Genomic DNA, 13,214 nt, shown 5'->3' on the forward strand with positions numbered 1-13,214 from the left:
GAGCGATCGAAGGTCGGTGAGGAGGGTGTTGATGACGTCCCGATCCTGAGGGCGGCTAAGCGGCCGCCAAAGCTGCAGGTACCCACACATTTTAAAAATGGCGTCAGTAGCACGTCTGAGAGCAACCTTTTGGATGACAAGCTTATTGCGGACAGTCCACAGCGTCCAGGCGAGGACCCCTACGCAGAGCCAACGGATATGTCGGTAGCGAGGGGGGGGGAGGCATGGATCTCTGCGAGAAGGTCGGGGAAATTGGAATTGCACCACTGTTCACCAACCGTCTCACGGAAACTGGGCCGTGGAGCACGCGAAGAAGATGTGGTTAGCGTCCTCCACCGTGCCGCACAGGGGGCAAAGCCCATCTCCAGGTCCGTTACGCTTGAGGACTTCGACTCCGGAGGGGAGGCGTCCACGGATCCATTGCCAAAGGAAGATCCTAATCTTCAGTGGCAGGCGGATATCCCAGATCAAACTGAAGGGCTCGGGGGCGGGCGAAGGCGCGATGGCCGCGTATAGGGACTTAGTAGAGAAGCGTCCGGAAGATTCTAGGCGCCAAGAGATGGCGTCCGGGGTGTCGGTGACGTTAATCGGGAGAAGGGCGATGTCCTCGAGGAGGGCATCCCAGGCGGCCACTTCGGGCGGGCCAAAAGGGCGGCGAAACGCGAGGCGCCCTAAGTCAATAAGGGCCGTCTCAACAGAGACCCGCGGGTCAACAACAATGGCGAAGAGCTCGGGAAAGCGGGCGGCCAGAGGGGTGTCGCCGATCCACCGATCAAACTAGAACAGGGTCGCGGACCCAGACCCAACCGAGATGGACGTGCCAATGCGAAGCACATGGAGCAGCTGAATGACGGCCTGCCAAAACTGGGATCCGCCCGAACGCTGACAGAAAGCCAGAGGCTGTCCATGGAGGTACTTGTTCCGGATGATGGTGAGCCAAAGCCCTCCGTCACCATTAGCAATACGCCATAGCCACCGGGTCAGGAGGGCGATGTTCATGCGTCGGGAGGACAAAATCCCCAGACCCCCCTGGTCCTTGGGTTTACATATGTCCGGCCAACTGACCATATGGTACTTCTGTCTGTCATCCTCGCCAGCCCAGTAGAACCTGGATTGGTACTTGGCAATTTCCGTGTGCAGCGTTCATGGAGGCTATAAAAGCTCATGAGGTACCAAAGAAGGCTGGCGAGAGAGGAGTTGATGAGAATCACACACGCAACCTTCGATAGCCAGCGCCCTTTCCAAGGCTCGACGCGATGTTGCATACGGGTCACCGTGGGGCGGAGGTCCGCCACGGTGAGGCGCGAATCACTAATGGGGATCCCCAGGTAGGTCGTGGGGAAAGAACCCAGCCGACAGTTAAGTCGGTCAGCGATAGCCTGAGCTTCCACCGGAGGGTAACCAAGAACCATCACTTCGCTCTTATCGAAGTTGATCGTTAGGCCCGACATCTGCTGGAAGCACAGGGGGAGGAACTTCAGGTTAGCCACGTCCTGAGTAGAACCTTCAACCATTATTATGGTGTCATCCGCGTATTGAAGGAGGGAGACCCCTCCCCCTCCGACTAGGTGGGGGACAATGCCGTGAATATGACCGGCACCCTTGGCTTTGTCCAGGATGGCAGCCAGAGCATCGACCACCATGTTGAACAGGAACGGCGAGAACGGGTCCCCCTGACGCACCCCACAGAGAGTGGGGAAGTATGGCCCAATCTCGCCGTTGATGTTCACCGCGGTCCGCCCACAGGAGACTAATTGCATCACGCGAGTCACCTAGTGGTCGTCAAAGCCCTTACGCAGCAGCACTTCCCGAAGGAAAGGCCAGTGCACAGTATCATAAGCTTTATGAAAGTCCAGCTTCAGGAAGACAACGCGATGTTGTTTCACCCGAACTTCGTGAAGGACTTCATGGAAGACCAACACGCCATCTAAAATAAACCGGCCTTGGATGAAGGCCGATTGGTTCGGGTGAGTGATCGAGTTAGCAAGCAGGGTCACCCTATTGGCGTACCCTTTGGCCAGGATCCGGAATATCACGTTAATCACGGTGATGGGACGGAACTGGCGAATATCAGAGGCGCCCGGAACCTTTGGGATGAGGGTAATGATCCCATAATTGAGGCGACCAAGGTCCATAGAGCCCGAATAGAACTCCTCGAAGAGGGCCATGACCTCAGGTTTGACTGTCTGCCAGAACGTTTTAAAGAACGTAACGGGCAAGCCATTCGGACCCGGGGCCGAGGAGGGGTTCATTCCTTTAATGGCCGCGAGTACCTCTTCTTCGGCGAAGGGGGCAACAAGGGCCGCGTTGGCCTCATCGGAAACCAACTCCACCCCCGTCCAAGTGTCGGGGGCGAGACTAGCCCCACCCCGAGGGGTGGGGGTAAAGAGGGCTTTGTAGAAGCCGTCTACATGAGCCCGAATGGCCGCGGGGCGGACAAGGGGGGCGTCATCCTCCCACAAGCAGTGGATGGAATTTCTCCGGCGTCAGCCATTCGCAACCGCCTGGAAATATGCAGTGTTCGCATCGCCGCGGAGCACCCATCTTTGGGTACCACGCAACCTCCAGTATGCCTCCTCATCTGTGTAGATGGAGGAGAGTTGATCCTCAAGATCATATCTCAGCATCCACTCATCTGGGGAGAGCCCGGAGGAGTCGGCCCGGGCGTCCAGAGCCTGAATAGCCAACATGAGAGATCTTTTACGCTCGCGGAGGTCACGGCCAAGATTAGCGCCCCAGCCCTTCATGAATTGGCGGGCAAGCTTGGCGCAGAAGTGCCACGAGTCAACGGCGGACATGGAGCAATGGGGAGAGGCGCGAGCAAGAGTCCAACGAGCAGAGACCGCATCCCGAAAGCCGGCCTGGTTGAGCCAAAAGGACTCAAACCTAAACCGCGGCGGGAGGGGGGGGGCGCTCGTCCGCAGAGGATAGGAGGAGAGGGACGTGGTCAGACCGAATCCGGGTAATCGCCTGGAGCGAGGTCAGGGGGCACCTCAATTCCCACTCCGGGGAAACTAGGACACGATCCAAGACGGATCGCGTCGGGTCGGCCTGGCGGTTAGTCCAGGTGAATCGCGCCCCCGTCCGCTCGATCTCCCGGAGGCCGAGCTCCGCGATCCAGTCGTTGAACAACTGCATCCGGGGGAGGTTAATCCTATCATTATTCTTCTCGTCCGGAGAATGAATGAGGTTAAAATCTCCGCCCACAACTACTGGGAGGAGGGAGGCGGAGATCTTTTGGTGGAGCTCCGCAAGGAAGGTCGGGGAACGGCGGTGATCCACCGGACCATAGACAATCCGCCGGACTATAATGATGGTTAAAACGTGTTTACCCTACAAAGATAAGCTTTTGTTCAGGTTACGCTGAAGCATTCAGGATCTCTATTCATGTATGCTGGTCACCATGGAGCATATTCCAAGAATAGCTTTGGAAATATGTAGGTTCTGCTAGTTTGTCTTGATGTTTGTTGAGTTATTTAACTGAAGTGTAATTCCTGCTTATAGCTACACTGCTGTGGGCGTTTTTGTCCTGGACCGTATGTTTCATGAAGCTTGGGGAAAGGAAGCTCCTCAAATACAAGCAGAATTTAATGATTATCTCCAGGTATTCCATGCCCAGGGCAACTTTCCTCAAGAGATACATGCCTTTGGACTTCCGTATTTTCATATTTTTGTGTTTCTTGTATCGGGATCTTTTGGTATTTGATAGTCGATATAAACATATAGTAATGATGCAGAACCTTCACCTAAAGAGAATATTATTTTCCATTTTATATTTCACTGCTTCTATTTCATTCAGTATAGTTCTTAATTTGGCAGAGCCTCGAACTAAGTAGCTTAAGATCTCATATGAGTAATTAATGTACTAAAATAGTTTATATTTATGATAAATACACACACACCAAGTAATTTCTCTTATTCCCAAGCCGTTAAATCATGGGTACCATGGTCATTTCTCTCTATCGCTCTCTTGGTATCATAGCCACCTTAATCCCTGTGCTTAACCCAGATGCCTTTTAGAAAATGAAAAGGTGGGAGTATTAGGTAACAAACACATTAGGAATCACCATTGTAGGTGTGCTGTTTAATCTTCCTTTGATACATAGTTTATTGGAATTAGACACTCATCAAGAATGTTCAGTTTATTCTTAGGGATTTTCATCGTTCGCATTTCTACTTCTCAGCAGTTTTCTTAAGATTCCTGATTTTACCCATGTTATATGCTTCCAGAAAAACCGGATAAACATTTCAATGGAGCTTGTAACGGCTGAATTAGGAGACCATGGGCAAAGGCCAAAGGATGATTATGGTACTCTCCCTCCTCCCCCTCCCCTGATTCATCTAAATTCCCTGGATTCGTGTAAATTGTCAGTTCCCCTGATTCATGTAAATTGTGCTCTCCATATGCTTTATTCATTGGTATTCATTACTGGAGTAGTGTTTTCTAGTTATAACTTCAAATGTATGCATAACTGTTTCTGTACTTGATAGTGGATGAGTGTTGTTTATAAGAATAGTAAAAGGGTCAAATATTATTGGGGGTAAAATCGGGTTTCATTTACACAGATAAAATTATCATTTTGTGATAAGATTGCCACAACTGCTGATATAACTTATAAACTAAAATCATTGGAGTAGAAACATTTTTATGATTCAGGAAACTAACAACTGTAAGAAGCTTCTATTGATATACTTGAAATTTCACTCTTTGCATTCACTTAGTAGCATGGTTCTATTTGGGGTGTTATAAAGACTGAACAAAAGAAGCAGCACAATCCTTTTTCTGCTCATGTTATTCAGCCTACATCATTATCCTGGTATTTTTCTTGCTTCTGTTTTGGAGAGGTTTCTTTACCCATATAATTATGGCACCATTTTTCAGTCCATGAATTTTTACCATTCTTGGCAGTATTTCTTTAACATCTCTTTTGATGCATATTTATATCTTTATGCAGCCGTGGTTACAGCTGTAACAGAGTTGGGTCATGGCAAACCAAAGTTCTATTCTACTCCAGACGTGATTGCCTTTTGTCGAAAATGGCGCCTATCGACAAATAATGTCTGGCTATTTTCCACAAGGTGGCCCATGTGACAACTCTATGTTAAGAAAATTCCTTTGCTAAAGTATTTGACTGCCTTGCTTGATATAAGTTTCCATTATGAAGCTGTTTGATACGAGATGCATCATGAGAGTAAAAGTGTCCGTTTCCATTAATCCAGACTAAATTATTTAATTATAATTCTTGTGTATGAGCATTTTACGGAACACCTTCTGATGATACAAATGCCAATTTCGACTTTTCTTCTCATGTTTGAAATCTTTCGGTGTTTCCGTAACTCAAGTTCAATGTTTCCTGTCTTGTCAGTTTTTTAGTTTATTATTACAATGGATTGTTGCTTCGACACGAATCATACGCTCATCTATGCCAATGCTATTAAATTTATTGAACTTCTTCTCCCATGTACCGTCAACTACTCTTTACATTGGCATGCATCTTTTTGGGGTATAGACTATTGTAGCTAAGTTATTTTACACTGTACATACTGATAGACATTGTTCAACTGCTATATTTTTAGTGTCTATGCAATCATGTCATTCATCTGCTGGAGCCATTGTTTCGGTACCCTCAAAAGTGCGCATCTGTGCACTGCTGGTTCTTGTCTTAATATTCTTCTTCTTTCTGTTTACATCTTTGCAAGGAAATCTGCTACTTCTTTTTTCGTTGCCTATGATGCATTGTGTGAAGTGGGGACTGCCACACTGGTTTGCGAAGCCCTTGACAAAATAGCTGATATATCTGTACCAGGTAAGTCTATCTTGAGTAATAATTGTTGTCTTACAGTATCTTTTCTTTTTACCAGCAAACCGTAGGGGAGACCCCCACGGTAATTTTCCATTAGTTGTCTTACACTCTCACTGCTGTTATAATATCTTTTCATGTCTCTCTTCGTTTAGGGTCCAAGGATCATTTAAAGGTACAGGGTGAGATACTTGAAGGTCTGGTTGCCCGTATTGTTACTCATCAAAGTTCAGATCAAATGAAAGAAGTCTTGAGAAGCCTCTCACAGGCTCCATTACATGGAGGTAAGCTAGTAAATGACATCCCCTTGTTATTTGAGTGAAATAGATGAGCCATACAAGAGAGTTTCTCTTTGTTTGCAAACGATCTCAAATAAGTTTTCATCTCAATAATAAGTTTCCTGTTCAATTAGAGCTACTCCCTCTGGCCCCAGTTTGTTGTCGTGGCCCATTCACATATGTCCTTTTACAAAAAAAAAGCTCTGCTATTCAAAACTTTCGAAAATCCCCTCAGATTCAAAACACGATCGGATCGATCGATCGTTTCGCTGTCCTTCTTCCTCCCGTGACTCCATCCTCCGTCCAGCAGCTCGCCCCATTAGCGGCAGGGGGTTCCCCCAGTAGCTCGCCCCACGCAGTAGGCTGCTGCTCCCCTCCGCTCGGGAGTATATTTTTTTAATGTCAATAGGTTCACCATAAAGTATATTTCCTTAATGTGTCCATTCAATATTATAGATTTAAATATTTTTTCCTAAATATCTGGTCAAAGTTAGTAAGATTTGACTTTTGACTAATTTTTAGGCGCCTTAAATTTTGGGACAAAGGGAGTAGTAAATAATTCTCAATGCAGTTGAGTTGTGTAGCTGTAAATACATTAGTTTTTGTCGTTGATGTACAAAGTAACTTTCCTATGCAGTTGAATCTGATTTAGGACCAAGTTTACGTGAAATATGTGCCGCTAATAGGTCAGATGAAAAGCAGGTATCGTTTAATGTTGTCAAGTGGTATTCACCCTTTTCATGATTTTTATTAGTTTTGTATTGGTTCTATGGTGCTGTAACTTCTTATTACTTTTACATGAACAGAAAATTAAAGCAGTTCTTGAAAATGTCAGATCTTCAATGTGTCCAGACCACTCTGATTGGTTTGGAAACAGTAGTCTTGATGCTCAGTCTCGAAACACTGATAAATCACTTGTCACTTACTTTTTGGAAGCACATCCTACAGACTATGCAACTAAGAAATTGCAGGTTAGTAGTTTCTATTTGTTCTATTCCAAGAATAAGTCTTTTTACAATTGCTGTAGATAACAGGCATACTTACATGGCAGATGTTTTATAACTGCAAATGCCAGCTTCCAATAACTAGAACATGATAATTTATTTCTTCTGCACTGTTACAGGAGATGTTTCGTTTGATGAAGCAGAGACATTTCCCTGCAGCGTTCAAATGTTACTTGAATTACCAAAATGTTGATTCTCTTTCATACAAGATGGTTATCCATGTGCGCAATGATTCTATTTGTAAACATTATCAGCAAGAGATGAGGTACGATTGTAAAGTCAATCTCGCATAGCTTAATTCATAGCAGTACCTTTTTTGATTTATTATTTGCTATTAGATTTAATCGGTCATGTATATTTTTAGGAAAAATCAAGGGTTATGGCCACTGTACAGGGGTAAGATGGACGATACAACAACAACAACAACAACAACAACAACAACAAAGCCTTTAGTCCCAAACAAGTTGGGGTAGGCTAGAGGTGAAACCCATAAGATCTCGCAACCAACTCATGGCTCTGGCACATGGATAGCAAGTTTCCACGCACCCCTGTCCATAGCTAGCTCTTTGGTGATACTCCAATCTTTCAGGTCTCTCTTAACGGACTCCTCAGGGGTAAGATGGACGATGTGACTCAAAATTCTTTTCAATAAAATAAGTCAGCGTGACTTTTGACGGACGTAATGTTTCATGGTTAGGTTTCTTCATTCATATAAACCTGTGCAAGGCGAACAATAAGAAGGGCGCTGAACTTTCCGAAGACAGTAACACTTCACTGGAAATTATTGATGGTGCCGTGGATTCAAGTTCGTCAGCTCAGGATGGTCTGGCTGGTGAGGATTCAAGTTTGATGCTCAAACTAAAATTCCTGAAATATAAGGTACTTCATTGTCATTGTTTGCAGCTTCTTTTAGAGCTTAGGTGTTCGTTGGTCACTTCTTGATGTATGAGTACAATGCTGTTTACTCTGGATTGCTTGCTTTCATTTTAACATCCGATGCACATGTAAAATAAGTATGACACTGTCATTATAATGCTTATATGCTTGGCATATCTATGTGGACTTCTTTTCTTTAGAAGCTTTTTTATTCTTGCACGCTGGAGAGGACTGCAATCACAAAAGTTTGAACTGGTGGATATGTATCTGTATCTTCTAACAATTCTCTTACATGGCTACCTGACAGATCAGGACCTTTTTAATTCGGGATGGCCTCTCCACCCTTTTCAATGATGGCCCATCTAAATATCGAGTTTATTACCTGAAGTATGTCATGCATTCAAATCTCAAATTTTCGTTCTCACCTTTCCACAGTTCCTTCTGCGGTTGGCTGAAACAGATGAGCATTGTAGTTACTAGTCTTGATTTAGTTTTATTCTGCCCATAATTGTTGTAACGCCAGAAACATAGCTAATGCATCCTTTGGACATCTACTTAGTTGATATGCATATTAGTAGGAAATGTTAATACCTGTAAGCGAGGCCGCTACCATGTTGGGGTCCCCTTCTATGCTATTCAAGAATTTGTCTTCATCAAATGATGATTTGATGCTTGAAGGTTTCAGCCATGTGAAATATTTGAGCTTAGTTGTCGATTGTGACTACATTAAGTTTTGGTTGGTGCTGTTGTATTAAATACAAACAGTGTTACCTCTGATATCAGTGGTCCTGAATGTGTTAATAGGCACATGGGGAATTGGGGAACATCAGCACGTAAACAGAAAGAGCTTTGCAAACTGTTGGATCAATGGTATATTACTAACTTCTTTCTCTTCATAGGAGGAATTGTTTTAAGTGTTGTGTTGCCAAACTACAGATGTTAATTTTATTTTTTATTTGGTTTGCTAAAACAGGGCTGTCCACATTACATTAAAGTGTGGCAATAAGCCACTCTCGTCCTCAGCGTATCTTGATGAGGCAGAGCCTTTCCTTGAACAATATGCTGACCAGGATCTGGTAGGGGCGAAGCAGAAAATTTGAGAGATGGAGAGGATGATCTTCAGCCAGAACGTGGGACAGCACCTTGTAGTCCTACAACGTCCCTCGACGTTGTTTCCAAAACTGAGGGCCTCGTTGTCTTCTTTCCTGGTAAATCCTATTTTCTTTTAACAGATTCTAAGGTTTATGTTTCATAAGCATTCTTCATCTTGAGTTGTTTCAAATCATTGGAATAACTGGTTTTTAATATTCTCAAGATTAAAGAACTTGATAATCATTTGTACCGCCCTTGCCCGGCAGTGTCTAAACTATCGACCTAACTATGCTGTATTTTTTGCTGTTTGTGTGAGGTTGGGGGAAGATTATACTGCTTCAGATGATAGACCATTCGATTCATTTGGATTTTCCCAATAGCTATAGATCATTGTACAGATAGAATGTTGATCATGAGCTCAGAACTTGCAAGTAGGGTCTAGGTGGCCATTGTTTAATGCACCTATTTGATGCCTAAATTAATCCAGGTCTCGCAGAAAAAAACCCTGAAAATAAAAGAAGATAACTTGTCTAACACTTTTTTGGTGGGCGTCGAATCTGACGTTCAGCCAGAAACTGAGGTGCCACACCAAGCTAGTGGACAGTCCACACTTAAGCTATATTTTTTTCTTGAAAAACGCAAAGATTGCTTCTCGATGGGTTGAATAAATAGAAAGAAATATTTTGAAGCCTAAAAATGATGGTTACGACGCAACACCAAGCTAGTGGACAGCCCAAGTACAGGGGAGACACTCTGTAGCTCCTGCGTGACCCCACGCAATAGCTTCATCCTTGATTTGCTCAAGTAGGCGGTTGAGGCTTGGCTGCTCACAGTTAAAGGTGCAGCCGTTCCTGTGATTCCGCATCATCAAGGGATGATCACAATGGATGCCAGGCCCTTCCTCAGAGGCTTAGAAGTAGCTGCGGGCATAAAGCCACCAATGATTGGTAGAGTAAGCGAAGAAGTCTTCACCAGGTGCCTAAGGGCGGCAGGTTGCTCGCACCCTGGATAGGACCTCAAACCAGGTCTGCTGCACCTTGGGACAGTCAACCAGTAGGTGGGGCGTAGTTTCCAAGCAGAGGAAGCAAACAGGCGCATGTCGCTACCTTCGATTCTGTCCACGCTGGTCAGTCCAGCATCCATCAAGACTGGCAAGCCATATGAAGAACTTGACTTACTTTGGCACCCCCCAGTCTTGCAGATGAGTTTCTAAAGGGAAGTAGTCCCGCGGTAGGGTCGCAACGGCACATCCCTGCCGGACCAGGGTTCGAATCATATTGGGAGAGAATTTTTGGTATCTCACCCGGGTGGGCTCTCCCTTAAACAAAAATATCCTGGGTGCTCGTGCCCATGGATCTCATTTTTACCAACATAGGTCTAGAGACCATCATTTTCAGGTAACTTTAGGCTTAATTAATTATATGTCCTAAATTTGTTGGTTCTGGATTTTTCTTACCCTGCGTGAGCATTCATAATATTTGTGAACCTATTAAGTGTATCTTGGCCTTCTCTCAATTCTCAAACATTAGCTTATCAAGCTTACAGCTTATAAACCTGATTGTCAGGACCCAGTTGCATCTCTGAAGAATTGCCCTGCCAAACAGACACTTTCAGTTAAGTTTGAATGAGGAAGATCGCGTGCGAAGCAAGGGTGGCCCTCTACTCGTGATCCAACGGCCCGCCTTCATCCGTACCGCTTCGATGTGTTAAGTTGAAGCCGATGCCATTGATTCACGATCGGACTGTGCACAAGCTCATGCGCGTCGCTGTTCCTTTTCCGACAAGGCTCCAAAGAGATCAATACTCTTTTACTTTTCATTTTCACTTTCTTACCAATTTGTAAGGCTATAAAGCCCACTCTCCTGGTCGGAGGAGACCATCGAACCATTTCTAGGGTTTCCCCCTTTCCGCCGCCAGTGTTCCTGGCCGGCTTTGTACCCATTGTAGCTCTTGCAAGAACTCGAAGCATTCCTCTGAATTTGCTAATAAAACTGCTAGTTGAGCTGCAATTCTGAAGATCTTGTCTGTCAGCACCACTCGGGTCTGACAATGATAAACTAGAGAATTAAGTCATGCAAGCAGCTTCTCAACGGATGGTTGCTTAAGCAATATTAACTGTAAGCCTCAGACCAACTGGCACCTTGGGTTGCTTGACTTGAACCTGTAAACCCTGTGAGCCTAAGCGTATACCAGACAGATCAGGTTCTAAGATCATTGTCAATATACCGCAATTGTCTAGCTAGTAAATATCCTTTGTCAGTATTATGATTTTCTGATTGCCATTATGTTCTCTTGGTCCTCATTATATTGTTTTGCTCACCGTCATGTTTATTCTTCTTTCAGGTATACCTGGTTGTGCAAAGTCTGCTCTATGTAAGGAAATATTGGAAATGCCTGGTGGCCTTGGTGATAATCGCCCTCTTCATTGTTTGACAGGAGATCTTATTGGAGGTACGGAACATTTGGCAGTATTCTTTGGTTGCTATGTTCATAGGACCAAAACATGGGTTCGGTGGAGGCGGTCCACTTGTTCTTAGATTTTCTGATGCAAATAGAATACAAATTTACATGTGCTTATGAGAATGATGAATACAAATTTGATTATTCTGGCAGCATGTAGCAATACTTCCCAACTTTGAATGTTTGATATTCCTTGTTCAACAATAAGAACTGGCAAAATTTGCTTTTCCTGATGTAGCTTATTTTCGAGAATTGCGCTAGTGACAAAAGACTTTCTGTCGCTAGTGTGCTTTCTAAATTTGGTAATTATGTATTATGAATATTATCCGTAAGCGCATAGGTTATTTTTGGTACTCTGATTTGGTTGCAAGAACCTAATTTGGAAGTCATCATTAGTGGACAACAGAACACATTTTTTATAATTACGGGGACAAACAAGCTTTCACTCACTCACTCACATGTTAGAGACACTGGACCATTAGGCTATGTAACAGGTGAGGTAGGGGTTTCTTCCTGCTAAAAATGGATCCGAAGTTTGCAGGGACAAAATAGGACCACATTTCTACTCAATAGGAGGCTGCTGTACTGATAAATTATAGTCGATATCCTGCTGTAGATGCAGTTTCTTGAAAACTAAGGGAATATGATTTTATAGTACTTTTAGCAGTATATATTTATAGCATCAGTTCTATTGGTACTTTGGTAGAGTACTGCATAAATATATACCTGTATGCCTGTTATTCAATTTTGTTTGCTATTTTAGGTGCTATATTTCAGCCAAACTGATTAATTGTATAGAGTTACTCTTCTAGAGTGAGGCTGTTTTGACCTTTTTATAAACTGTTTGCCCTTGCAGGAAGATACTGGCATAAGGTTGCTGATAAGCGAAAAGAGGAACCATTTAGAATAACCCTCGCCGATAAAAACGCACGAAATGAGAAAGTGTGGCGGCAGGCAAGATTACTTTCAAATTAGATAGAGTATACCTATCAATGTTATTTCTTTCACATGCTACAGTTTAGAAAGAACGGAACTGATGGTCTATTTATTCTAGATTGAGGATATATGCCGGACCACAAAAGCAGCTGCTGCTCCTGTTATTCCTGATTCTGAAGGTAACGTATGCTTCATTATATTTTGCTCTATTTTTCTTTTGCCACTTTATGAAGAACTCAAGAGGAAAGCAATTATTTGGAGATTATTTACTAAGTCAATACAAAACCCCTTGCTTGGAGATTATTTAGATTCTAGAATGTTATTCCCATCTTCACTGTCTATCTGTATTTATGAAGTGCTTATATTCTTGGATAGGATCACTGAGTTGCTTTGTAATTTTTCTTCAAACTGCAGGCACCGATACAAATCCATTTTCTTTGGAAGCTCTTGCTGTTTTCATGTTTCGTGTGCTCCAACGGGTCAATCATGATGTACACAATATTTACGCTTTACACAAGCTTGTAGATAGTGACTGCTGTATATATTTTAAATAGTCTAACATGTTATGACTACGTATAAAGGGACATCTGGACGTGGCATTATGGAATGCTGGTTATGTTTTGATGAGATCGCGTTGTGGAAAAATTTGTTGGTAAAAAACATGTATCTACTGAACTCTTACTTGGCTTTTGTTCCAGATCTCCATTGCCTGGTGATGTTAAAACTATCTTAGATGAGGTGCTTAGCTTATTCATTCATGGAAGGTA

The 13,214-nt window shown here is 43.8% G+C and overlaps 2 protein-coding genes across 2 annotated transcripts in view; both read left to right on the forward strand.

Annotated features, from left to right (window-relative positions):
• LOC119315354 (tRNA ligase 1-like) overlaps positions 1 to 7,578 on the forward strand; it is a 12,684-nt gene extending 5,106 nt beyond the window's left edge. The window contains exons 3-11 of the mRNA XM_037589986.1: positions 3,505 to 3,604; positions 4,231 to 4,309; positions 4,956 to 5,079; positions 5,701 to 5,807; positions 5,957 to 6,085; positions 6,717 to 6,781; positions 6,886 to 7,050; positions 7,203 to 7,348; positions 7,448 to 7,578. Coding sequence (XP_037445883.1) covers positions 3,539 to 3,604; positions 4,231 to 4,309; positions 4,956 to 5,079; positions 5,701 to 5,807; positions 5,957 to 6,085; positions 6,717 to 6,781; positions 6,886 to 7,050; positions 7,203 to 7,348; positions 7,448 to 7,556 — 990 coding nt within the window. The 5' untranslated portion in view covers positions 3,505 to 3,538 and the 3' untranslated portion in view covers positions 7,557 to 7,578. The remainder of the gene's footprint in view (positions 1 to 3,504; positions 3,605 to 4,230; positions 4,310 to 4,955; positions 5,080 to 5,700; positions 5,808 to 5,956; positions 6,086 to 6,716; positions 6,782 to 6,885; positions 7,051 to 7,202; positions 7,349 to 7,447) is intronic.
• A 65-nt stretch (positions 7,579 to 7,643) lies between these two features.
• LOC119315355 (tRNA ligase 1-like) overlaps positions 7,644 to 13,214 on the forward strand; it is a 7,604-nt gene continuing 2,033 nt past the window's right edge. The window contains exons 1-10 of the mRNA XM_037589987.1: positions 7,644 to 7,697; positions 7,781 to 7,962; positions 8,267 to 8,346; positions 8,764 to 8,829; positions 8,933 to 9,167; positions 11,395 to 11,502; positions 12,368 to 12,465; positions 12,566 to 12,626; positions 12,862 to 12,938; positions 13,146 to 13,211. Of these exons, the coding sequence (XP_037445884.1) occupies positions 12,446 to 12,465; positions 12,566 to 12,626; positions 12,862 to 12,938; positions 13,146 to 13,211 (224 nt within the window). The 5' untranslated portion in view covers positions 7,644 to 7,697; positions 7,781 to 7,962; positions 8,267 to 8,346; ... (2 more) ...; positions 11,395 to 11,502; positions 12,368 to 12,445. The remainder of the gene's footprint in view (positions 7,698 to 7,780; positions 7,963 to 8,266; positions 8,347 to 8,763; positions 8,830 to 8,932; positions 9,168 to 11,394; positions 11,503 to 12,367; positions 12,466 to 12,565; positions 12,627 to 12,861; positions 12,939 to 13,145; positions 13,212 to 13,214) is intronic.

The sequence above is a fragment of the Triticum dicoccoides genome, chromosome 6A, assembly GCF_002162155.2.
Source record: "Triticum dicoccoides isolate Atlit2015 ecotype Zavitan chromosome 6A, WEW_v2.0, whole genome shotgun sequence".
Classification (NCBI taxonomy): domain Eukaryota; kingdom Viridiplantae; phylum Streptophyta; class Magnoliopsida; order Poales; family Poaceae; genus Triticum; species Triticum dicoccoides.